Below are 25,556 nucleotides of genomic sequence, written 5' to 3' on the forward strand. Positions count from 1 at the left end.
GAAAATTATGAGACTAAAACATGAATTGAGAGTGAATCCTATCCGTTAGGGGAAGGAAGGTCTGGGTTACACAATTAGAGATGTAAATGAATTATCGAAAATCGAATTCTATCTACATCCGTAACCATTTAGGGATATTTGAATCCGAGTAGAAAATATCCGGATCTGATCACATCCGATCCGTATCATACCTAATTGTCAACGGCATAAATAATTTATCAAAAAATTACAACTGTTTTGTTGACTTTTATCACAAAATATGAAGTATTGGGATGAAAAAACTTGATATATATTTGAGTTAAAGTGATGTGGATATGCATGTCATATGGGGTCCCCTCCTTCCTTTGTAAAACACATGCCCATGAAGCTTGAGAGTCAATAGAACTGTCAAATGGTGGTTGTAGCTATCAATGGAGAATCCGTTCCATGATGAGATGAAGAAAACAGTTCCAACTATCTCTAAAAGTAATAATCAAGAGCACTTCCATGCCCCACAATCCCTTCATTTATCATCTCCAATTGAAAATGTTTATCTAAATCTTCTTAGGATGCCAAGAGCACTTCATAAATGGTGATTAGGAGAAGGAGATCTCATCATACAGAGTTGGACCTCTTGCTAATGAATGATACTTCTGTATATGTTAATCTTAGCTTGACATAAACAAAGTTAAAAATTGAAGTGAAGGTTATAACTATACACAAAAGACAATAACAAAACAATTAATATTTATTTCAAAAAGAAATGCAAGAACAAACCATGCACAAAGAATTAATGCGTATGCCATTAATTGAAATAAATTGGAGGGTCTGGAGACTCATCACCATACTTACCATAGTCCTTTTCTTCCATCATTATTATTATTATTATTATTAGGGAGAGGGTTCACTACACTGTCCGAGTGTAGTTTTAGGGGAATGAAGGAACTCTTTTTGGAATTTGACAATAAAGGGAGAGACATTTATGACATATCACCCTTTCACACGAACAGTAATATGGGAGAGGGTGTACAATTTCATTTTTGCACTGGCATTGTACAAATCTTTTTCCCTTATTATTATTATTATTATTCAAGTGCCACCCTAACAGCATCCTGGAGGAAGCTCGGAATTCGTAGTTGTTTGGTTGGGTAAGCGAAGATTATGCTTTCAAGTTTTAACTCCGAGAATCATAGCTCAAAGTTTTTAATTCATATAAATAAGACTATTGTAATATATTTAGTTTGATTTAGGCAACAACTAATATGGTAAAAGGTTCTTTGAGCTGTCAAGACAGAGACTCCTTCTCAAATGAAATGACATGATCTTGTTGTTCTCTGATGTATGATACCATTTTGTCACACTTCATTGGTGTGTTCCCCTATGCCCCTTGCTTAGAGAACCCTCTCTCAACTAATATATATTCAATCCAATACGACTTTTTAAACTTGGTATGAAACCATATTGATTATGCCATCCAACAATCTTTGATCCTCATTCCCACGATGAAGAAGTTTGAGGCCACAAACCTACTTCTCTATCAAATTAATCACAATCAAGTCAAGGGATTAGGCTTAAGCTGTTTAAAATCAGTGAGTTCCTACTTAACCACATGAAATAGTAGGAGATAGCAAGTATAGAATGGGTACGTATCTTTTCAACTTTAGTCAAATATAGAGATTTAACCATATTACTAATAAGGTCATTAAGGGAAGAGGAGACGAGAAATTCAGATCTAAGACCTAATGGTCCAGCCAAAATGTGGTTTGAGAAATCACAAGATAGAAAAAAATGCCACTCAGTCTCAATCTTTTTGGTGCAAAAAGCCAAAAACAGCAATATAAGTACTCATAAACAAAAAACTAATTTAATTCTAACTGACAGTACCCCAACAATGGGGTTCCAAAGAAACATTTTGAACCTAGGATTTTAATGTAAATGCCATATAAAGTTCCACATCCTTCCCATCCCTTGTCTGATATATGCATCCTTCAGTTTTTTTGGTAATCACACAAATCATACATCAATTCTAAAAAGTTAGCCAACTTTTGGGACTGCGGAAGGACGGATATGTACACGGAAAAAATCCTCTGCAATACTCTAATCTGGCGGTGCATTACAGTGCGGGTCTAAGAGCTCGACACGTGGAAGAGTCGACAGCCAACGGTGTTGAGCTCAAGAAGAAAGGGAAAAAAAAAAAAAAAAACTACCTTTCATCGAGCTCGCACCGTTGGATGAAGCTTCTTTCACGAGCCAAGCTCTCAGGGCTGCACTGTAGTGCACCGTCAGATGCCCGCACTGCAGATGATTTTAATCCCACCCACCATATTCACGTACACACTCGATGTGGGACTAAATCCATACACCCGACCGTGGTTTTAGTGCACGGTATCGGAACGAGTATCGATCAACTCAAAAACCAATACAGTATCGGATCGGCATCGACAAAAATCGGCCGTATTAGATAAACTTGCCCCTGATCCTCCTTTAAAAATAAATTTTTGACCGATTTACCCCTTGTCCATACCATGTCACTGATACAATATCGGCACAATATCAAGATCGACAAGATGCAAAACTGATACGGATTGGACGATCCGATACCAATAATTAAAACCATGCACTGAGCACATACAACTCAATGTTTTTTTTTGGTAATCACGGAAACAACACGCCAATCTCAAAAGGTTAATACATCCTTTTGATTTAGAACCAGACAATCAACAGCTGCTTTTGTTGTCAACATACTTGAATTGCTGAAAGGACAGAACCATCCATCAGACCCCTACCTAGCCCAGTTCCACAGTTCCCCTAATAGAGGGATGATGGACCCCACCCAGGCAGAGTGTTTGGGTAGGGGTAGGGTGGTCATTCCAACTCCTCTTGTTAGAGGAACTGGAGAACTGGACCGGGCAGGGAAGTGGAGGTGATAAAGATCCTCCATCACCTGACATAACTGGATTCAATGGGATGCAAAGAATAACCTTCAATACATGACTCGGTAACAATGACTGAATAAGAGTAACATTCCATTCACCATTGATAATCAATTCATTAATCTTATTAAAACCTCCCCTTTCTACTACAATTAGATGGAAGTTTAAAGTCTTCAAAGTAAGGTATCCACGGATCCTCTAATTGAAATAGTAGAACCAGATCCCACTCTTCTATACATCATCTTCCTAAATAAGGAAGTACCTTTCATATACTTTTCTAGATCTCTTTGTATTTTCTAAACAGTCCCTAAAAAGTCTTTATTATGAAAATATTTTCCCTTTAATAATCGAGCCTCTAGCTGTTCTGGCTGTGTCAATAGTCTCCAGACAAGTTTATTAAGTAGAGCTTTTTATTATGCATCGAAAGTAGTCGAAGGTAGGTTACACAAAAGTCTTAGTTGAATCTGATTGCAGAGAAGCAGTGGAGTTCATCCAAAATAAGAATAAGGCATCTCCATCAGATGTAGCAGATGTTTTGCTGATGTCCAGAGGTTCTTCTCTTCTTTTATTTCTATTGTTTTCTCTTATTTACCACGGGCTATGAATTCTTTAGCAGATGTCCTGGTTAGGAAGGTTCTATCTCTTGTGTGTGAAATAAATTGGCCACATTCCATTCTATGACTTCATGATCTCTATGTAAATGATGTCATTGGCTATACACACACACTCTCAAAATCTGTAAAGCCTCTTTTTAACACACAAAAAAAAAAAAAAAAAAAAAAGTAGTCGAAGGTAAGCCTCCTAAGTCTTAAGTCTTAACCACAGACAATGCATCATGCATCGGCGTGCACGAAACCTTTTCCTAAATATTATCAAGAAAAAATGTTTCTCATTATTTTAAATTATATATATGAAAAATAGAAATCAAACCGGTAATAACCCAATAATCGATCCATAAGAACCTGTTAAGTCAGCTTGATAAAAAACCGAACCCATCTAGATTGAATTCGAATTTGTCTTAATAATTTGGTTTCAATTTGACCTAATACTAGATTGAAACCGAATTGAATCGATTGATTGACACCCTTAGGCTACAATGTGATGATGATCTTAGTTAGGATCCGACTCCTCTCCAAGGAGCTCAATGCCCAGGGCACGCTTAGAGGGCATCCAAGGGTTGGGTTGTGCCGCACACATCTCGATGCATGCCTAGGGATGTGTGCGGCACAGTTCATTCGATGGATGCTCCCTAGACGTGTTGGGCTCCCTAGAGAGGAGCTCAATCCTCTTAGTTATGCTTGATTGTGAAAAAAAAAAAAACATAAATTCTAATGTAATCATTACTTTCTTTTTTCCTATCTATTTCTTACTAACCAAACATATCCTTAGTAACATTTAATAGTAGTATTATAAGAAGGGGAAATGTTTGGCAAATGACAGCTCCACACCAACACCATCCAAAGCTTTGTCATAACATCGAGATCCATAATAGAGTACAATGGCCGTGGAATTTTTGTTTTTGTTTTGGGGAAGGGAGGGGGAAGATGGGTATAGAGCACAACAACCTTGCCAGATGAGGTGAAGATTCTACTTGGGTGGTGCCACCCCACATGGGTAGAGGATCCGGACTCAGATATGGGAAATCTTTTTTGTAATTTTTTTTTTTATAAGGAGGTGGCGTGAAGATGGGTATGGAGCACAACAGTCTTGTCAGATAAGATGAAGATTCCACTTAGATGGCTCTCACCATGTGGGTAGAGGATCCGGACTCGGGTATGGGAAACCATTTTGTAATTTTTATAAATGGGTCAGATAGAGTGGTTGATTCTATTTCCATTTCTCTATCTCTATCTCTATCTCTATCTCAACCAGAGAGTTTATGAGCTGATGAGATATGGTTGGTTGTCTTATCTCACCCAGCATCCCACCTGAAAACCAAAGGTGTGAGAATGAGACCTAAACCAAATAATGCACTTTGATCTTTGGTGAGAATGAGAAAAGGAAGAGAAAGAGAAAGAGAAAGAGAAAGCCTTTTTCATATATATATTTCTTTGTAATTAATAATAAATTAAGAGGAAGGGAAAGCCAAGCAAACAATAATGTTCCAAGACTGCAAAAGGATTTTATTAAGCCAGCCTGGTGGTCAATACCAACACTTGTCACAGTCCTATTTCAGCAGAGGATCTTCTGCCCCATTATGAGAAAGAGACACAAAGAAATAGAGACTCTGAGGGGACAGCTAATCATGGTCGCCATTTCTTTTCTAATCTGTTCTTCCATGGTCTCTATTCAATTCAAATGGAGATTGGTGAAGTAAGCAATACTGGAGAGAGAGAGAGAGAGGGATTAAATGTCAGACTTCAGAGACACACACGGCAAGCAACCGGAAAAAATGTCAGACTTCAGAGGCACACACGGCAAGCAACCGGAAAAGTGAAGAGAAACGGAAGAGTAATAACTCTCAGTTTCTCTTTCATTACTCATATAATGATTAGGTTGAGACGAGGGAGGGAGAGATGAGAATCTCTCAATTATCCTCGGGAAGGGAATTAATTAGGTATTATAGCTAAATCAGTAACCCTAGTCCCCTATTTTAGTGTTTCCTCACTAAAATTCCACATTTCAGAAGTAAACAGAGCGTACAGAAATGATGCCCTTCCTGACTCTTGAAAAAGAATTGAAGAAAAAAAAGTCTATAAACCTTATGAATTCACCGTCCTTGCTGAAGGTAGTACCACTCACTTCCTTTTTCACCATCCCTTTAATAACCTATCTGTCTAATCGTATCTGTCTATCAATCTATGGGGTCCCCTAAATGGCTGTCCTTGTCATCATGGTTTTAAGTATCCGTATCGTATCGTTTGTATCAATTTTATTAATCATCGATACTAATATCTTATCAATAACTCAGTATAAATAAGAAGTAAAACGGTTTGAAAACTTATTTTGTTTAAGGAAATTAAGAAATAATTTTGTCCGATCTAGACTGATACCATATCAATATCATATCGATTTTTCATGTCATCAATAACCATTCCAATACCGTGCATTAAAACCATGCTCCTCCTTGGTGGTCCCTTTGATATCCTTTGATGACCTTTGGAATTTGGATACAGGACAACGAAATGAAATGTTGCAACTTTCTGCTGTTTTAACTGTTTGGGATCAGCACTTGGCAAACCCATGGGGAATCGGAGATGGAGTCGGAAGATGACGATTTCAATCTGGATCGGATCAGAATCGGCCTTCAAGGATTTTAGAGTCAATTCACAAATCCAAAAATATGGAGGTTTCTAAGATTTTGTGTGTGAATCGACTGACTCAACAATCCGATTCCCAATTTTTAAAACCATGGGTACAGCCCACCGCTTGCCATTTCAAGGCGCTCCCCTCCATGGAATCCTCTCTCTCTCTATATATATATATATAGTGAAAAGTTTTCATCCACGATTGTGTAAGCCGTGTTTGTGAGAGGATGAGAATTTCAAGTAATGGATGGGGATTTATGACTTTTTCAATTCTTTATGAGAAGGGACACGATCGTGCATGCATTCATATATATATATATATATATATATATATATATATATATATATATATATATATATACTGTTGAGTTCTCATTGAACAGAGCTACGATGATGCCGTATGTGCTACCATTGGTGTCCATGTGCATGCAGGGATCACGCTCCCCCACAAAGAACTCTTCCCCTTACCTTTTATTTTCTATGGACTACTCGTAATCAATGCTGCTTTCAGGCTCGATTACCCAATTCCCATGCTGTTATCTGATTTAGCCATTTAGATACTTATGCCTATCGATTAAAATTGTCTTACCTTCTTATAGACCTTATTCATTTACTCTTGATGATTACCTGGGTCTCCCAAGTCCCACCACAGGATCATCCAATATTTTCTACCCAAAAAAAATATAAAAATTCATCCAATATTAATTTTACATGATTCTTTTGGACCTCCTAATGAGGGAGGCAGGATGGGTTGCTATAATTACTTTTAGGGAAAGATATTATGCACGAGTATAGATGTAAACAGATTGGATACGGATTTGATACGAATTGGATGTGATCAGATCCGGATATTTCATGATCGAATACGGATATTCTTAAATGGATATGGATGCAAATCGAATTTGGATTTTTAACTATCCAGTTACATCCGAGACTTGTGTAACCTAAACCTACCTCGCCCAACAAATATGATTTCACTCTCAATCCATATCTCTCATGATTCTCATTTCTTCATTCCTTAGAACTCGAGAGATCTTCATTTAATTTTTTATTATTAGTTGGATATCTATTCAGATTGGATAATTTTTTTCCCAAATTATACGAATTTTTTCTGGATATCCCTAAATGGATATGCATACCCTTGAACGAATACAAATGCGAATCGAATTTGAATTTTCAAATATCCGTTTACATCCCCATGCAGAAGAGATTCCACACATTGATAATTCATCAATAGGAGGAGGGTGCATGTCATTTCGATGGGATTTTTGTCCCCATCCGTCTTATGCCCAAACCGTGCGTAAGACCTTTTACCTTCCTTTTAAACATACTTTTGTTTGGGTATTGTTGCAGCAAGATCCGTTATGGTGTTCTCCTGAGGGTGAGGTGATCTACATAGAAGAACAGAGCTAGGCAGCAGAGCGCCGGTCTAAACCGGCGGGGACTCTCCGATGCTTAAATTAGATCTTTTGCAACAGATAATTCTCTAAACTAAGAATGAAATGAAATCCCTCCCCATTACCTGGGCTAGGCTTCGCTATTTAAAGGGTTAAGATGATAGACTGAAGTAGAACTAGACTAGTAGACCGTTGTGGAGAGTCCCTAGGAGATCTTATTGGTGTTTGACACCTGGTATCTTGATCTACATGGAGGCAAATCCTTCGCTATTCGAGAAGGTTCCTTTTTCAGTTAGGATTTGCCTAGTTGGTTAGATACTCATCGGGTTAGATTATCCCTGCAGTTTAGTTACTTGCTTGGCAAATTGTGTGCCTTGCTGAGGTGGTACCTGAATAGTCTGAACGTGGAAGTTGCATGTGAGGTGGCAGTGGGGTTGGCCTGGCATCTGACAGGTGGTATGGTGAGCTAGATGGTTGATCTGAGGGGTCGGCTCGGGTCGGCTTAGCATCTAACAGGTGGTATGGTGAGTTGGATGGCTGATCTAAGGGGTCAACTCGTATGGAAGTGCCGTTATGAATAGCCTTTGGGACGGTTTTGATGATCAATCTCTAGGGTCGACTCATACCTACACTGACCATACTAGATCTTGATGTTTCGACGTCTTAGTTTGATCTCATGCTTGAATGGACATTATGGTCCATCAACAAGGGTCGTCTGATTCCAAACTTACGGATCAGCTCAGTTACCTAAAGTCCTGGTTTGTATTACCCCAAATATTGTCACATGTCATCATCTCACTAGTTGATATTAATTGGGTTCTTCCAGTATACATGAACTATGGTTTAGCAAAAGGATCACAAGATACGCAAGAAAATTAAGGGGCTTTGAAAGTGGCATATGAAGAGCTAGACGTATGGACAGATATTGGAGATATGTGTAAAGAGTTTTTTTTTTTTTTTTTTTTTTTTGGTGCAAAGATCTAATCATTTCTTTGATTCAAAAGAGGGGATACAATGTCCAAGATCTCCCCTGAAAAGGTGGGGGGGGGGGGGACCATAAAACAGCTCTCCGGGCAAGAAAGAGACCATTTAGAGACCTTATGGGCTAACACATTCCAATAGCAACTGACTTTGACAAAACTACAAAAGGAGAATGAAGATTTTAGGATGCAAATATCCTACACAATACAAGAGATAGAAGGAGTGTTAGAAAGGGGTAAACACTCGATGAGGGAGAGACAATCCGATGATAAAGAGATCAAGCAAACTCCAAGCCTGCGAGCAGACACGAGAGCCAATGCCTCGCCAACCAATGCCGACGCCAAGGCAAGATGCTCAGTAGCAATCAAACACAGCGTCCCACCAAGATCAAAACCAATGCAACCAACTTCGAGAGCATTGGGGCTTTTGCATGTAGCTGTGTCTACAAAAAGGGAGAAAGCTCCCACCGGCCCAGGGGGGTAGCCAACCCCAAGGTCCCAGAAACAAAAGACGCGGGGGGGGCAAGGGAGGAGATAAGGCAACCTCGATTCCCTTATCAACCGATGTAAAGAGTTCAAGACAAACCAACTTGGTCGCTGGCCTTGAGTTTTGTTTCTCCATTGCTACAAATTTCCAGAACTTTATCCTATTTAAATGTGTAAATATTGATGTGAAGGATTATCAGTTTATGCACTTAGCCTATAAATTGTCATCTAAGGCTATTAAGTCCCATACCTGGGGAACTGTTACTACGGATGTCATTTTTTTTTTCTGTGGATGTCATTTTGGACACTTCAGTTTAATGCTTTCTTCGTTTTTAGCCTGTCATCAAAACATACAGAAATTACCACTTCATTGCAAGATTTTAAAAAGCATCCGAACTCATTCATCTGATGGATATCCAATATCTCAGGCTCAATAAAATTAGCCAGGCCTCAAGCTTGCAAAAGAAATTGACAACCCCAAGATTACAAGGTTAGGCTGAGTTCAAGACTTGGTGGTGAGTGGAGATCCAGTCCTCAACCCACCCACTACAACTATGAACTAGTTTCTAGTTTGTGAAAGAATGACCAAGCAAACACACCCAACCATCACAACCACTTGCATGTTAATGGCTGGCAGGCTGGCAGGCAACCTCTCAGTGGATTCAGACGATACCTCTCAACAAGTAAAATGTTAGTTGTAAAATCACCAAATAGTTTGAATAGTACTGAGCATAATACCAATGGTGTCACCTTTGCTGACCCAACTTCTTGATACAGTACGTTGCTCTTGCCAATGCCTTAGTATAAGTCCCAAAACCCCCCATTAGGTTCTTTCTAACGAGTACCATAAAACATAAATCGTATCAGGTCTCAGATAAATATCACCTCTACACTTTCCAGATCTCATGAATCCTTCTCCAAACTTTATGAGATCTGGGTATTCTTACATACTGATATTTTGCTCACCACCATCTCATGGGTCTGATTTCCTCTCCCCAGAGATCATTACTTGGCCTCCTGTAGCAGGAGATATAACCCTGCCAGCTTGACTGAAAAATCCTTGCGATATTGCATGGCACAGAATAATTCAGCAAGAGCTGTAATAAAAAAATGGCTTCAAATGAAGTGAAGAAAGAAAATCAAGATATTATCCACTACGGTGTTAATTTAATAAACCACGGGCAAGAAACAAACTTTCAGGGCTCACCCTCTTTATCTAATCTTTGATTAAGGGCCAGAAATCAATGGTCTTAACTTATGTAACCAAGGCTGTCGTTTTACAAATAGGGCACAAATTCTTGTGCTTTAGCCATTGTTTAATGCAGCGAGAATGGAAGTCATGTCCGCAATCCAATGTCCCCATATCTTCTCCATCAACATATTCTTCCTGCATCATATTAAGTTGCTTAACAAATGTATTCCAATCAAACAGGCTGAAAAGAAGATCCAGTTAACTCTTACCTGACAGATGCAGCATGGTTCAACCTCTACAGGAGCTCCTATGGTTATTGAGAAATACTTTCGTTGTTTCAGGCACTTCAAAATTGTTTCTTCATTCAAACCAGTGCTGACATTTCCTATCCGTTCTTCCAGTGCCAACAATTCCTGAGATTCCAATTCTCATGTCAAGTAAACAATCTTCAATTCAAAAGACAGATAACTGATTCCCCCTTTTTCTCCCCCTCACCTCATAAGACATGTTATCAACATCAAGCCGCATGTCTCTGTGCCTATCTTGCAGGTCCGCAACCCCATAAAAGACTGATTGGTCAAGGATCAGAACATCCTGGTTCATCACCACAAGAGCAAATCAAATTTCAGACCTGGATATGGAGAAGCATTTTTACATAAAAGAAAAGAGGTCATCTACTGAACATGCAAATGAGAGCTACACAAATGAAATTAAAAACAAAAAACTGTGAAGCACTGGTGAGCTAGTCAAGAGATAGATACACCAAGGTATTTCTATGCGATTCAATAAGATACCTCGCAGCTTGTTTGCACCATGCCCACATTCTTTTCAAATCATTTTCATAAAGAAAGGAATATTGAAAATTAATTGAATTAAAGGGATAGTTAGGGTTTGAATTTGTGTGGAGAAGTAAAAAATTCACAAGCAAAACAAGAGAAAAAGAATCGGTTACATTTGTCAACCTAAATCAGTTGCTACCATATTATTTTCTAAATCTCCAAATGGTGGTTTTGTAAAGTTTAGAAATAAAAAGATAAATCAGATAAATACATGAATCACATGAGGATAAAAAATAAAATAAAATAAAGCTAACCTCGAATCTCAAGCTTTCACCCCTACGCATGAGGTCCAGGACATTGCGAATCTGTAAACAACATCAGCTCCAATTGAATGCTATTTCATTATAAATCTAGCTAAGAACAAAAATTTACAATGTAGTAGCACAAGATAATACTACTGTTTACACCAATATTCTTGGTAATAGCACAAGGCTATCATAGCTATAGAGACCCAACTTAATGCTAAAGACTAAAGAGTTGGCTCTCAATTGATGTAGAATTTCAGCAAGAAGAGAAGACAGCCCTGTTATTTTGGGTTCGGTTCACTTTCTTGGGTCAAGTTGGGCTTAATTTTAACTGCCCAATGGGTTATATGGGCCATAGGTTTAGTTACTTGCTGTTTTAGTGAGTCTAGCCCCATCAATTTGGTATCAGAGCCATGGAAGAGGGTAACTCCAGCACCTCAAACCAGACCCATGGCTCTAATGTTCAAGCGATTAAGATGTTTGAAGCAGTTGACTGAACGCATGACAAGGATGGTGCAGCGCATTGATTCTGTATCTAAATATAATACACCTAGGATTGATATTACCACAAAGGTGGCGACGCTAGAAGTCCCTCACTATTCTGGACATACAAACCCACACACATTCCTTGATTGGTTAGATTCTCTAGAAGAATATTTTGACTGGTACAACTTGACAGAGATGTGGAAGCTTAGATTTGTTTATTTGTGATTGACTGGCCATGCTAAAGAATGGTGGAGATTCCATAAAGAGAGGCTCAGAGTAAAGATAGATGAACTTAGGACTTGGGAGGGGAGATGAAGCACACATTGAAGAACAAGAACCTACCAGAACATGTCCAAAGAAAGTTCTTCCTTCAACAAGATTACCACCAAAAGACATTTAAAATTGAAGAGAACTTGAAACAGCTGTTATAAAGTTGAATTCGCATGTCAAAGAGTATTGAAAGTCTGACACCAACAATGTTAAGGTGAAGGTTGAACTCAATTTTACACTACCAAAGGAAATTGAGAGAGCACCAGTCAAAGAAAAGGAGCCTGAATTTGATGATAAAACATACGTGATCACAGTGATCTATGATGAAAAAGAAGAGACAATGCTTGAAGCTTCAAAGGTGTTCAGTCAATAGATAGAAGATTCTATTGAAGGTCTATGTTGAAGAGAACAAAGTAGACAGCTGAAACAGTGGAAAATAAAGCAATGGTCTAGAAAACTCCACAAGAAATCATCAACATTCATGACGCTGTTCTTGAAGAGGTAGAGCTCGTACCTCAAGCTTTCGATGACAAGACTCCCAAAGTTGAAGACTCTATATACATATTTTACAGTTCTTATTGGTTCAGAGGTTGAGCAAATAGAGTTTGTCATTCCACCAAAGTTCTTTGAAGAGAAAGCTCCACACCTTGCAGACTACATTCCAAACATCTGGGAACTACTAGAATACTATTATGGGCTGCAGATGGATATTCATCACACACAATTGACTCGACTCTACAAAACTCGAGGTCGAGTTTTTTCAAGCCAGGGAGAACTGATGCAGAATTTCAGCAAGAAGAGAAGATAGGCCTGTTGTTTTGGGTTTGGTTCACTTTATTGGGTCAAGTTAGGCTTAATTATGAATGCCCAATAGGTTATATGGGCCATGGGTTTAGTTACTTGCGGTTTTAGTGAGTCTACCCCTATCATCAATACTCCCCCTCCACCAACCCCACACCCCACCCAAAAAATAATTACACTTTTGAGTATTAATTCTGTTTCTATAGAGCAGGAGGATGGTGTATTTGGTACTCACGAGAAAGGTAGGTTATTATAGGGTTCTAGGTAGGTTCACAAAAGACAGTGAAACAGTATCAGGTTTAATGGGGGAAATATTCCTAATTTCAGGGATTAAAATCCCCTGCAACTCTGAGTTTCATCTCAGATTTCCCTTCTTCCCTAACCAGCACTCCACCAAAAAATGCACATAGACAACTGATTCCACATCCTGCTTCTTTTCATAATATAATGATGTTACTGTAGAAAAAGTAACTAACGGATTCTCAGAGCAACTGCACACTTCAAGTAGTTTGTGACAATTGGTGTTCCCACAGCCCTCTGAACCTCGACTTTCCCTCATGTAATAGATGACAACCACCAAGGAGACACTAGTTAGGGACTATATATTCATAACCCCCCCCCCCCCCTCAAAAAGAAAAATGTTTGAAATGCTTATCACCAAACAGTGGTTCCTTCATAAGGTTGCCAAAATTTCACAACTTCAATGATAGGCTGGTGGATAGAGCCTTGCTGAGTGGCTCACACATTGGGCCACATGGTGATGTTTGATACGGTGGACAAGAAAATATGAGGTTGTCAAAAAAAACATATGAGAAGGGGGGGAGGGGACTTACAGGGATGAACTTTCAACAGTTGACAATCTTCTACCCTGTCAAAGAAAAAAAAGTTGACCATCTTATTTCTTGAGGGCATAGGATCCCTGAAATGTGCCTTTAATGCAAGCAAAGCTTGGAATTCATTGTTGCTGCCACATCACATATCCAAATCCCTACTTTCGGCCCATTTCCAGTAAAAGTAAAATTGCTTGGCTTGTAGAAAGGAGGCAGAGTGCACTGGAATCTGCTGCCTTTTGCACTCAGGTTGGACTTTAAGGATTTTTCCTTTTCCTTGGGGAAGGGGGCACTGGAAGGACATCAGACATGGATTTTTTAATGGTATAGCCTCCCTTTGATCTTAACCAGTGGACGAATGCTTACCTTCCTACATTATTTAACATATAGTCTGGTGGCCTTTAAAACAATTAGATCCCCCCTTTTTCTCATTAAAGATGGGATGTAGTATTTGTTGATGCATATTACAGCCCTCCCACTCTCTATAATTATGATCCTTTTCTTGTTCTTTTTTTATCCATTGGACCCTCCAGTGCAGTACCCAACTACAAATATATCAAGGAACCTTAAAGATAGTTATGCCTTATGAGGACGATTCAAATGTAAACTATACTGTGTCAAAAACTTTCAAGTGAAAAACGCAACACCATAGTTGTGAAAAAGAGAGGAGACACCAGGAAAAAAAAATACTGTATAAAAGAACAAACCTCAGATACCAGCCTGCTTCTCCCTTCACCAGCAGCAGCTAAAGTCCGCAATGAAAAGGGAACTCCAGGAACACCATCACCTTGTCTCTCTGCCCAGAATGCTGACCTTGAATGTGGTTGATGATGTCCCTGGTGACTGACTCCAGAAGGCAGCACCATCTCTTGGGAGGAACCAGAAGGTCCTGAACGGAGTGGAGGGAACGTACTAGTCTGAGCTCCAGACTCAGAGCCAACAGATGGAAATAATGAGCGACGAGCAAAGTCTGATAATCTCTGTGGATATAATGAGGGGAGATTGTGGTGAGGTATCCAGGCAGGAGCAGGAGATGGATGGACACCCGAACTGGAGCCAATTCGTGATGTAGAAGGAGCATGTCCAAGAATGCTTATATTTCCACTGGGTAAAGTCCAATTTGTTGGATCTTGAGCCAGAGTTCTCACCTCAGTTGTTTGTACAAACATTGGATGTTCTGAGATGGTCCTAGTCATGCTTCTTGTATTAGCTTCTTCTCTTAATGCAGCACTTCTCTCCCCAGCACTGACAGCAGAACTTGACGAACTACCAACCCTGGAATTGGAGGATCCATTCCAAGGAAATGGGTGCACATTCCGTGCCACACCAGGAATATGCATTGCATGAGACTGACTCTGGAGAGCATTTGCATTGGTCTGTGCTGATGATGACGGCCTTGATTCTGAAGACTGATTAAATGGGAGAACTCTAGAAGCCTGATGGGATGACCAAACATGAGAACGCCGTATGGCACTCCCTGTCGACGATGGATTCGGTGGTACAGAATCTTGTGGTTGTGCACGATTAACTCTCACACGGAAATTTCTCTGGGAGCTTTCACCACTACCAGCGACACTTAAAACAGGATGGCCTTCAGGCGTAACCCTCATACCAACCCCAAATCTTGGATTCAATTGCTCAGTAGGATTAATACTTGGAGAATTCTCTGGAGTAGGTACACTTGAGCTGCTAGCACCATTATTGTGAGCAGGAACAGCATGCCATGCACTGCTTTCAGCTCGTTGAAACCAGCTTGGACCTCCACCTAAGGAAGACTGTCCAGAAGCTCCTTCAAGGGCCTTTCTTTTGCAGGACAAACGTCGACCATCCAATGAACAACCTGGTCTACCATCAGTTTCTTCTAAAATATAACCAGAACTTGCAACAGCAGTTCCAAGAGGATCAGAAGAACCACTACCAGATGGAAGCTGCTCAGTATCTGATCCACCAGACTTAAAAGTATGAGGACTAACATCAGCTTCCATGGCCTGATCACCATTGCTACTGCTTCCAACATAACCTGCATTTAGGTTTATGTTCTGAACAATTTCATCTGTGCTGGAATTATGCAAGAAAAAAGGCCCATTTACAGCTTGATTCCTGTTGAGGTTAACATTAACATTTTCCAAAGAAAGAATGTTAGATGGTTCATACTGCCTTTCTTCTATCCTCGGACCGACTCCAGCAGGAGCACTCAAGGAAGATGGCCATCCATGTTCTGTTTTTGTTTCATCACACATCTGGCTTCGTGCATTTCCACTAGAACTAGGCTCACCTAAACTCCAGCCACTCAAGCTGCGACTATCATGATTAACAGCATTTCCTCCCATAATACTTGTTTCACCAGGTGATAATATATACTCTGGCAACCGGCTTTCTACTGGATTAAGCATATTATTCCAAAAAAGTTGCTGATTTACTCCAGTATTACTTGCATTAGATCCATGTTCAAACTCAAAAGTTTCAGGGAGGGAATCAACAGTACTTCTTTGCCCCTGCATTAGGGCCAATTTGTTTTCTCTTTGAATATTCAGACAGAAGCAGTGAATGACATATAAGACCTCCCTCGCAGACCTGGGATCATGTGACCTGCATTTAAAGATAAAAAGGCATTAAGATTGTAGATCCAAACACTGCAACCACTGTAATCTGAACCATAGAAAACCTTGATTGAAGAGGAGGAAAAAAAGGCACTACAAATTAGCGTGTTCGCCTCACACACACACACACAAACACAAAATACAGCATGCTTCGAATGGGAAAAAAAAATGCACAAAGAAGCGAGCGACACACACAAGCTTACTGGTGCATGCATAAACATGCACTACACACGAGCACAGGTGCAAATCTCGACAGAAAAAAGAAAATTGCACTACATGTAAGCACCATTGCGCAAGCACACACAAGTACTTGCACACAGGTGTGCTCATGTGTATGCATGCACAGTTGCACACCAAGAAATAAAAATAAAGGTAGAAAACATTGTCCTTATCCACAATGGGAAAGCAGAAACCAGCAGCCCCACCTGAACGTACTTGAATCTGAAAGCTCAGAGCTTTGCCAGACTTGATGTAAAAATGAAGCCCAATAAAAATGTAAGCAGTAAAATTTGGAAAGGAAGTTGAGTTGATGCTGGATATTAAGGTAATAGACATGCTCTAATTTCTTAACAGCATGATCTATCCATGTCATCACCACTCCAGGGACCAGAGATCTGTTAGGGCAAGATAAGTGATATTAATTTTGAAGAAGCATCCATTTTTATGTCGGTGGATATATCTTCGAAGGTAACCAAAATAGAATGGGAAATGAGAACAGTATACATTATTGGGAGCATATATGGTATATCAGCTAGCTGAGCATTTGCCCAATTAATTTGGGCTTGTGATCCTTGGGTCCCAAGGCTTGGCCCTTGCCACATGAATGACACCAGTTACTCTTCTCCCTACCATCCTCCCTACAAAATATGATGGCCAATACCATCATACACTGGCTGAGGATCAGCTACAGCCACCAAAAGGAATGGATCTATACTTAAGTCTCTACATAAGAATGATGCACTGATCCAACACATTATGTTAACTATGTGCCAAAGAACTGATGTTTTTGCCCCTAGTTAAACAATGAACAAAATCATTTGCTAGTTTCTGACATTTTACAGAGTGTGTTGAAATTTCGGTTTCGGAAGAAACCAAAATGAAATGCTGTTGAAACCTTATATGATATTAGGTGCAATGTCCGAACTCCGATGCCAAATTTTCACCTAAATACTTCAGTTTCAGTGGGGGTGAAATCGAAAGTTCAAAACTTGATTTTACAATTACATAATCACCCCTTTAAGCTTTCCAAAACCTCACCCACTCCGGAGGGATAATATCAATATCAAGGTGATTGCTCATATTTTCTGCATGTACATCCTTTTTAATGGATAGCAATAGAATAAAATAGATACCACGTAAAAGTCAATTGATCAAGTTTCTGAGCTGCTAAATGATGTTGCCACTGATACCAACATTCTCCTGCCAAGGAGAACTGTCCTCCTCGACACCCATGTACTCCATTATCAACCACCAGAGCACACCATCTAAGAATCTTGCCCTGACTACCACAAGGAGCATGGCGCCAACTCCATGCAAGTATAAAAAGGTGGCAAGAAGCAACCCATCTAATGTAGACTAGTTACAAGTGCTAAACAGTCCACAAGAGGATCCCAAACTTCAGGTCCAGCAACAGTAAAAACTTCAATCAGTTCTCAGATTTGCAGGAAATTTCAAAACAATAAATAAAAAATAAAAAAAATCGAAGAAGGAAGAAGAAGATAGGGTAGTCACTCTCAGAATCACGTCTCTCACCCACGGCCTCTCACCAATGGCATCTCACCATACTCTCTCACAAAGCAAAGCACAAAGCTATGTTTTTTTTTTTTAATCTCATTAATCAAATTCATGTACAAGGTCGCAGCCCATACAAACTTATATTAAGACTCAAAAGGTTCTGCATGCCCAGAGAAGGTTTAGCTATGAGCTTGGATATCAGAGATCATGCTTTTTGCCGCGAAACTATGGTTCCGGGATAGAGCGAGTTCTTCGAGGCTGCTCTGAGCCTCTGAGTGTCTTTGCAGCCCAGGAGTTTCTCCTTTCTTTAGCACGTTGTTTTTTTTATTTTTTGCAAGTCTTTGCCTTTTTTGGTGGGGCTTTGTAATTGGTTCATGCTAGTTTGTATTCTTCCCCCCCCCCCCCCTTTCTTTCCTTTGGATTTGAATTTTTTCTTATTCATCCAAAAAAAAGACTCAAAAACAAACTTAAACACTAAAAAAAGAAGGCCTAATCCAACCCTTAACTAATAAGGTAACATAAACTGACTAGGAAACTAAGATAATGAAAGAAACTGACTCAAAACAAGCTTCTAACTAAAATAATGAAGTAAATCCCGTTTTCCTACTTTCTACCCATATTTTAGGCCCATGACGAAGAAAACCCACGGGATCAAAGGCCCAACACCTACATAACTCAACCCAAGGCTTATTACCAATAAAATAAGCCCTTTAGGTGACTTATCTGCATCACCGTCTCTGAACGAATGGCCCAAACAAGCAGCCAGCACCACCCCACATTGTAGCATGAGATCATATGAAGTGAGACTTGATCGATTCTTCCGCAACAACAGTAGCACAACCCCACACAGGAATGCACCCGTTCTTCCAACTATGCCGGAACAAGTGGTGGAGGGCCGGTTAGGAGAAGAGAGGAAGCTGGGAAAAAAATCAAAGTTGCAAGGAAAGAGAAGAGAAATCGCATAAGACGAGGGGGGGGGGGGGGAGAGAAGATTGCACACGCACACAGCCCTCAAGCTACTCAAACCATAAATTCAATTTATTCTTCAAATCTGTCTCCAACGATGGGGAATTACAGCATATATAAAGAGACATAAAAGACTCCTAATAATAAAGACTCTCTCTCTCTCTCTCTCTAACTAGGAAACTAAGAACAATTGGGAAACCAAATATCCTAAGTAACTAACTTCTAAAATAAACAGAATAAAATAAACTAAAAGACATTATTTCCCCAAATAACATAAATTCCTAAAATCCTAGGAGATCCAAACCTAGTTCATATTCGTCTGGATAACCAACTGGGCTTGGATCGGTCCAACGTAGTGTATCTGCATCAATTCCCCCAGTGTGAGAAAAACTCGCGAACGAGTTTTGTAGAATGATAGAAATAAAAGCTCACAACCGGGGGCTATAGGTTCCATGTCTGAAACCTGAAGAAAATCCAAAATATGAAACTTTGGGGTTGCATCCATGGCTGGAAAATCATGGGGAAGAACAAACTCATGATATGGAATAGCTTTCACTACACTAGAATCCGTCGTTACTTGATCCACGATCTGCTCATCATCCGTTGCCACTATTGGCTGTTCTGGTTGAGGCTGACAGGCTGTATCACTGGTGCTGCCTCTATTGGCTTGAAAACATCATCAACTAACCCATGAAGAATGACTGTCTAAGGCATGTGAAAAGGATGTAGAGTGCACAAGTTTCCGTCACGATCAATGATGCCTTTTCGTTCTTCTAGCCATTCACGACCAAATTTAATAAACGCCGAGGCGAATCAAACACTTCACAATGAGCTTCATCACAATAATAAGAAACAGAGAATTCGACGAATACATAATCCTCATAGTGAATAATGATCTGGACGTTCTTAGATAACATCTCTACCACAGATTGTGAAACGAAATTGTTGCTTTGCCATTCATCAATAAACAACATGGCAAGCTTTCCATTAGGCAACCGAACTCAAAACTTGAACACAAAAGAATCTATGGCCTGGTTTGTATTCGGAATCGGTATGGGTCCACACATATAAGAGAATATGCAAAGTAAGAGTTAACATCAAAACAGTGAATAGAAGTTTAAGACACTAATGGCAAAACTGTAATTATGAGAAGTGCAGCTAACACACAAGGGGATGGAATATCACGTATAGGGTAAAGGGCAAACTGGTAAGTGGGTGAAAAAAGGGGGATAAAAACAGAATTAATAAAAACTGGGGGTAATTTAGGAATAAAAAATAAGAAAAAAGAGAAAGTGAGATCGTGGGTAGGGGAGATTACCTTCTCCTACTTGGAATCTTTTACTCCAGAGAGGGAAAACAGCGATGGTTCTCGACTGCGAAGGAGTCGTGGGTTGTGACAACAGAGGAGGGGTGTCCACTTGGAACTGGATTCTGCTTTGTAGTCAAACCAGAGGAGGGAGGATAGCCAACGAAGTTTGATATCAACCAGGAGCTTGACTTCTAATCACCGGCAGTAGATGGAGGTCATGTTCGAACCAGTGGATACAGATCAAAGTTCAGTTCGATTTCAACTTGGGCACAGGCGAGGAGCAGGAACAACAGTGATGGTGTCTTCTGAACCCGGTATGGGTTTTTTTTTGGCATTTTCTGCTTCTATTCTTCTGACTATCGCTCAATCTTCTCTGCTCTTTTTTTTTCCACTGGGTCAAACCCTAGAAGTGTCGATTGAATTTTCAGAGGGAAAGGGACGGTGGGGGCTGTCGCTGGAAATCGGCAGTGGGATTGTTGCGGATTAAGGTTTTAGTGATACGCAGGTTTTTTTTTTGGTTCGCTATTACAGCACATAAGAAGGGAAAGGGAAGGTGGGTTGGGTTTTGCTAAGAGGGTGGATACGAAAGGGAGGTGCGGTCACTAGTCGCTGGAGTCGAAGGGTTTTTTTTTTTGTTCAGAGCTGCTGCTTGTACAGCAGAACAGTAACAAAAGAGAGGGATGGAGAGGAAGAAAACTGAACAGAAAGGAGAGAGAGAGAGAGATCACAAGGAAGGAGTTGAGGGATCCTTCAGCTCTGATATCAAATTGGTGGAGGGCCGGTTAGGAGAAGAGAGGAAGCTGGGAAAAATCAGAGTTGCAGGGGAAGAGAGGAGAAACTGCATAAGAGGGGGGGAGGGGGGGCTGACAGCCCTCAGGCTACTCAAACCATAAACTCAATTCATTCTTCAAATCTGTCTCCAACGATGGGGAATTACATCATATATAAAGAGAAATAAAAGAATCCTAAAAATAAAGACCAACTCTCTAACTAGGAAACTAAGAACAATTGGGAAACCAAATATCCTAAGTAGCTAACTTCTAAATAAACAGAATAAAATAAACTAAAAGACATTATTTCCCCAAATAACATAAATTCCTAAAATCCTAGGAGATCCAAAATCTCAAACTAGACCCGGTTAATATTCGTATGGATACCCAACTGGGCTTGGGTCGGTCCAAGGTATTGTATCTGCATCAACAAGTCACGAGTGTCTTTGTAACCTCCAGAGAGTCCCACATTTTGGTAGTGCAGAGATTATGAAATCAGCTGGTGTGGGAAAGGAATATAGGGACCCCTCCAAGAACTTGTGCATAACTTTAGAATTGGTCCAAGGACAAAGATTAAACCCATCCTAATGAGATGTGAACACATCATGTCTAAAATAAAGAGAGATGGCTTCTCCCACATCCTCCTTACACAGAAGCATACAAATGTACAGACCTTATGTTAACATATTGCTAAAGAAAGTAAAAATCTCAGTATCAAAGTAGCTCTCTGCAGAGATAAATCAAAAAGACTAGGAAACCACAACATCTGGGGTCTGGCTCTACTCAAGATTTCTTCCCAAAAATCTAACTTTTTAGCTTTTCATCCCTCCATCTAACAAGCTGTGGCAATACTTGTCCAAGAAAATGCAAGTTGGACTTTATCTGCCTAGCAAAAATCCCATCCATTGGAATGCATCACCGTTTTCCCTGTACTCAGTGCAGGCCATAAAAAAATGGATTGTTCATGATCTAACGCTTGCAAAGCTGACCAACTCAAACCTTTGGATTGAGAAAGTTCTCTATCAAGAGTTTTGGGCTACAATAAGTCCATATGCCCTTCTACACGTCTCTTATCTTCACCAGGTTCTGACAAAAGAATGTCCAGGGAATGGTTACATTTTGATTACATAATTACACTAACAGAGGTTCTTTTTGTGTAACTCGCATTACGAATTCCTCAATAGAAACAACCCCAATTCATCAAAAGAATGGTTCTCATATCAAGAGAATCAGTGCTATACAAATAAAGATTGTAAAAACAAGTAAACCACTTGAAAGTTGAAACACCCTGTATGAGAACTTCTTTAACCAAAGCTAGTGTAAGATCCTATTGTTTGATAATATTTTGCATTACTTTCAAGGCATGAATTGTATGTACAAGATGCAGAATTTAGCTTCTCGGGAAGTCAGGAATATAGGTACTGCCCTGCTTTTTGGTCCCTCAAGGTACATACACTTCTTTGGAGTTCTACTTTAACTAGTTAGTACTATTAAATCATACTCTTTGAATGCATCTCTAAGTGATGCGATCTTGGGTTCCGAAAACCCTCAAATTGGATCTCTAAGGGCCCACAAGAATAATAGATAATTCAAGTTAAAAGTATAATGGTAAATCTGTAAATATTCTGAAGTTCAGGATCCGTTAAGAAGGAACAAACAGACCTAGTGGTAGAATGGTAATTAACTTCAAAAGGAAAAGGCATTCTTGATTACAAGTAACTTAGATAAACTTTAAGTAATTTGTAAAAGGAAGAGCAAGTTTGTAAATAACATCAATGGAGGATCTTATTTGTAAACAAGGAAATTTATCATCTTCTTCAACCATTCGATAGTAGCAGTTACAGTAGGGTAGATTCAATTCGAGTGAGATATCTCTCACACCCCTCACCCATTCCAAATGAAATTATAGGCGAAGGATGCTGCAGACCCAATAACCTTCCGAATGCAAACCACAATAGATCAAACAATCAATTTACGAAAGAGATAAATCTCTGATATTAAACTGGCGGAAGAGAGAGAAACCAAGTTGAGTTTCTGACTTTGATCTCACAATAGAGGGCACTTCCAGCTCTGGTCTTCTAGGGTTTGAATCACCTAGGGATAGGCTTCCTTCGACCCAGGGAGTTTGAGGTACTATATAACGCTGCCAATAATGATAGTTGCAGGAACAGAGAAATAAGACAGCGCCAGGATAAGGAAGAATAAGAATAAAGGAAGGGAAAACAGAAATCGTACCTGAGAGTAGGAAGGAGAAAAGGGAAGACAGAGAGAAGGAGTCCAGTTGTATCAGGCCACAGACAATGAAGGTATCATAAAACTTCAAATTCATTCCAAAAAATCTGACCAACAATGGACTACGTGCATCTATTTAAAGAGTTATCAACAATAAACCAAAATCTATTTGGACTCTAAACTGAAGTAGGTTGTAGAGTTTGAATCAAACTCTACAACCCATCTCCTACGACTCTATCAAAGGAATTTAAAAAGAAAATTACAGACAAAAGAACTCCTAATCAGCGTGTAACTGCATCACTAAGCTAAATCTTAGCTTTTAACAAGAAATTACAAAATCTTTGGATACTGATATGGAGAAGTCAAAGGCCTTCATCAATGCAGCACAATGGCCCTTTGTAGTTCCCTCGCCATAGGGACAAAACAAACTCAGCTTAGACAGCTGCACATTAGCAGAATCAAGACCTAGAGGAGTGGGAGGAGCACTCAAAGATAGTGAGGGATCAATAATGGACTATTGGACAAGGGGCAAACTCTTCTAGGAATGAGATGTTCCCCATAAAATCAATGCTTATCAAATAAATTCAAAAGGTCAATCCTCTACAGCATAGTTGTCACCATGTCTAGCGACCCAAGGCGTTGGATGAGCCTAAACGCAAGGCGTCCCAGGCGTCTCCAAGGCAATGCCTCAACAACTATGCTCTACAGGCATAAAACCCAAGGAGACCACAAGTTATGGCCCTCTTAATAGCCTTAAGTTCTTAACTAGAATCCTAGAATCAGTATTCAGGGCAAAATTTATCATTCTTTGGAACTTCTGAGCAACAACTATCTTATTCTACCCCTAGGCACTTGAAAAATACACAAGATTCAACTACATAACATAAACACAGTTACAGAGTAAGACACACGAACTTGGTCACCATTCAATTAAAAAAGCCCAACATGAAATAAATGTTGAGAAATGAAACAAAGCCACATTGGATGAATTATTTAAATCATAGTTGTCAAGGCATCGCCTAGGCATCAAGGATCCCTTTGCTCAAGGGCACCTTGGTCGCCTAGGCACCGCCTAGTCACCTTGGTTTTTCCCCCCTTCCACCGCCCCAAGTCATGTAGCCACCTTGACAACTATGAATTAAGTTGAGTGTAATTATCCATCCGTAAATGGATTGATCTCCAGATGCACTTAGAAAAATCTTTTAGGGATTAAAAGGGAGGAGGAAGGAAGCATACTAATTAACCAAATATGCTTCACCAAGTCCTCCAACGTTTATGGCTCAGATAGATTTAAATGGGGTAGAACCAAACTGCTAAAGCTCATCTGCAAAGTTTCTTTTCAAGTTGAAACTCCACAAGACAGCAACAAATAACACTTGAATGTAGAACATAAATAGGGATGTCAATTTCCTCACCTATGAACTTTATGTAGCTCACTGGAATGACATACACTGGATTTTTAATTCAACAAGCATGACACACACACCATATTAGTTTATCTGCAGTTAGCAACACAACAATAGAAAATGAATAACATACAAAATTTACATCTTGATCCATTTCGTAAGCAAACAGTAGCTAGTGTGGTTAAGCAGTGAAAAGGAAAAGGACAAAGTTTGACAGACTCCTGTTTGTTTAATTAAATAACTGAAGGTGATCAATCTATTCTGTACCTCAGTTCCAGTAGCAAATACAAATCAGAAACAGAAAGTAGTACCAAATTGGTGATCTCACTAACACTCAGGCACTTAACACCTCAGTTTCATGTGTTACATCAGTTCTACTCCAATAAATGAGTACATTGCCTTACAAAACTTAGCTAGATAATGATATTACCAGATAATTCAAAGGATCTGTCATTATGCTCGAAGACAAAGATGGCGGCAAAGGTGCAGAAAGGATGTCTGACGGAACTCCGAACATCTGCAATGCAATTCTCCATGCTCAGCATCTTAACAATTTTCCATGGGAAGAATAAAACAATTTCTGAGCAAGACTGAGTTTGCTTGCCCTCCCTAGACATGAATGTCTTCCCTTTCCACTTTAGGAGAGTAAACAAAGCAGCAGATTCTAGTCCAAAATGGTAGAATGAATGAGATTTGTTTTCTCAACAGAGGATTTTACTAATGATCTATCTTGTTTCAAAGGGAGTCTTGTAAACGTTCAAGATTCAACACCCTTTCTCACTTCTTCTTCAAGTGGAATTTGATCTCTCTATCACCACAGCCTAACCCAGGGGGAATTAATAATATCTAAAGC

At 39.6% G+C, this 25,556-nt stretch overlaps 1 protein-coding gene and 1 long non-coding RNA gene across 4 annotated transcripts; both read right to left on the minus strand.

Moving 5' to 3' along the window:
• Positions 1 to 1,658: 1,658 nt before the first annotated feature.
• On the minus strand, positions 1,659 to 19,925 carry LOC122658033. The gene is made up of 3 exons (XR_006332405.1): positions 19,789 to 19,925; positions 19,689 to 19,691; positions 1,659 to 1,669 (listed from the first exon to the last, which is right to left on the minus strand). It is a non-coding gene; the product is annotated as an uncharacterized LOC122658033 (long non-coding RNA).
• On the minus strand, positions 10,018 to 25,230 carry LOC122658031 (probable E3 ubiquitin-protein ligase RHG1A). 3 transcript variants are annotated; one of them, XM_043852885.1, is made up of 7 exons: positions 25,134 to 25,230; positions 14,403 to 16,275; positions 11,309 to 11,359; positions 10,711 to 10,809; positions 10,485 to 10,628; positions 10,231 to 10,410; positions 10,018 to 10,120 (listed from the first exon to the last, which is right to left on the minus strand). In XM_043852885.1, the coding sequence occupies exons 2-6, from the start codon at positions 16,185 to 16,187 to the stop codon at positions 10,279 to 10,281; spliced, it is 2,211 nt and encodes a 736-aa protein (XP_043708820.1). In that variant the 5' UTR covers positions 16,188 to 16,275; positions 25,134 to 25,230; the 3' UTR covers positions 10,018 to 10,120; positions 10,231 to 10,278. The 3 variants fall into 3 exon arrangements, with proteins under 3 accessions (XP_043708820.1, XP_043708819.1, XP_043708818.1); XM_043852884.1 differs by having other exon boundaries at positions 10,018 to 10,137; positions 14,394 to 16,275; XM_043852883.1 differs by having other exon boundaries at positions 14,394 to 16,275; positions 25,134 to 25,229.
• Between the last annotated feature and the right edge of the window lie 326 nt (positions 25,231 to 25,556).

Source organism: Telopea speciosissima, chromosome 4 (assembly GCF_018873765.1).
Source record: "Telopea speciosissima isolate NSW1024214 ecotype Mountain lineage chromosome 4, Tspe_v1, whole genome shotgun sequence".
Lineage (NCBI taxonomy): Eukaryota > Viridiplantae > Streptophyta > Magnoliopsida > Proteales > Proteaceae > Telopea > Telopea speciosissima.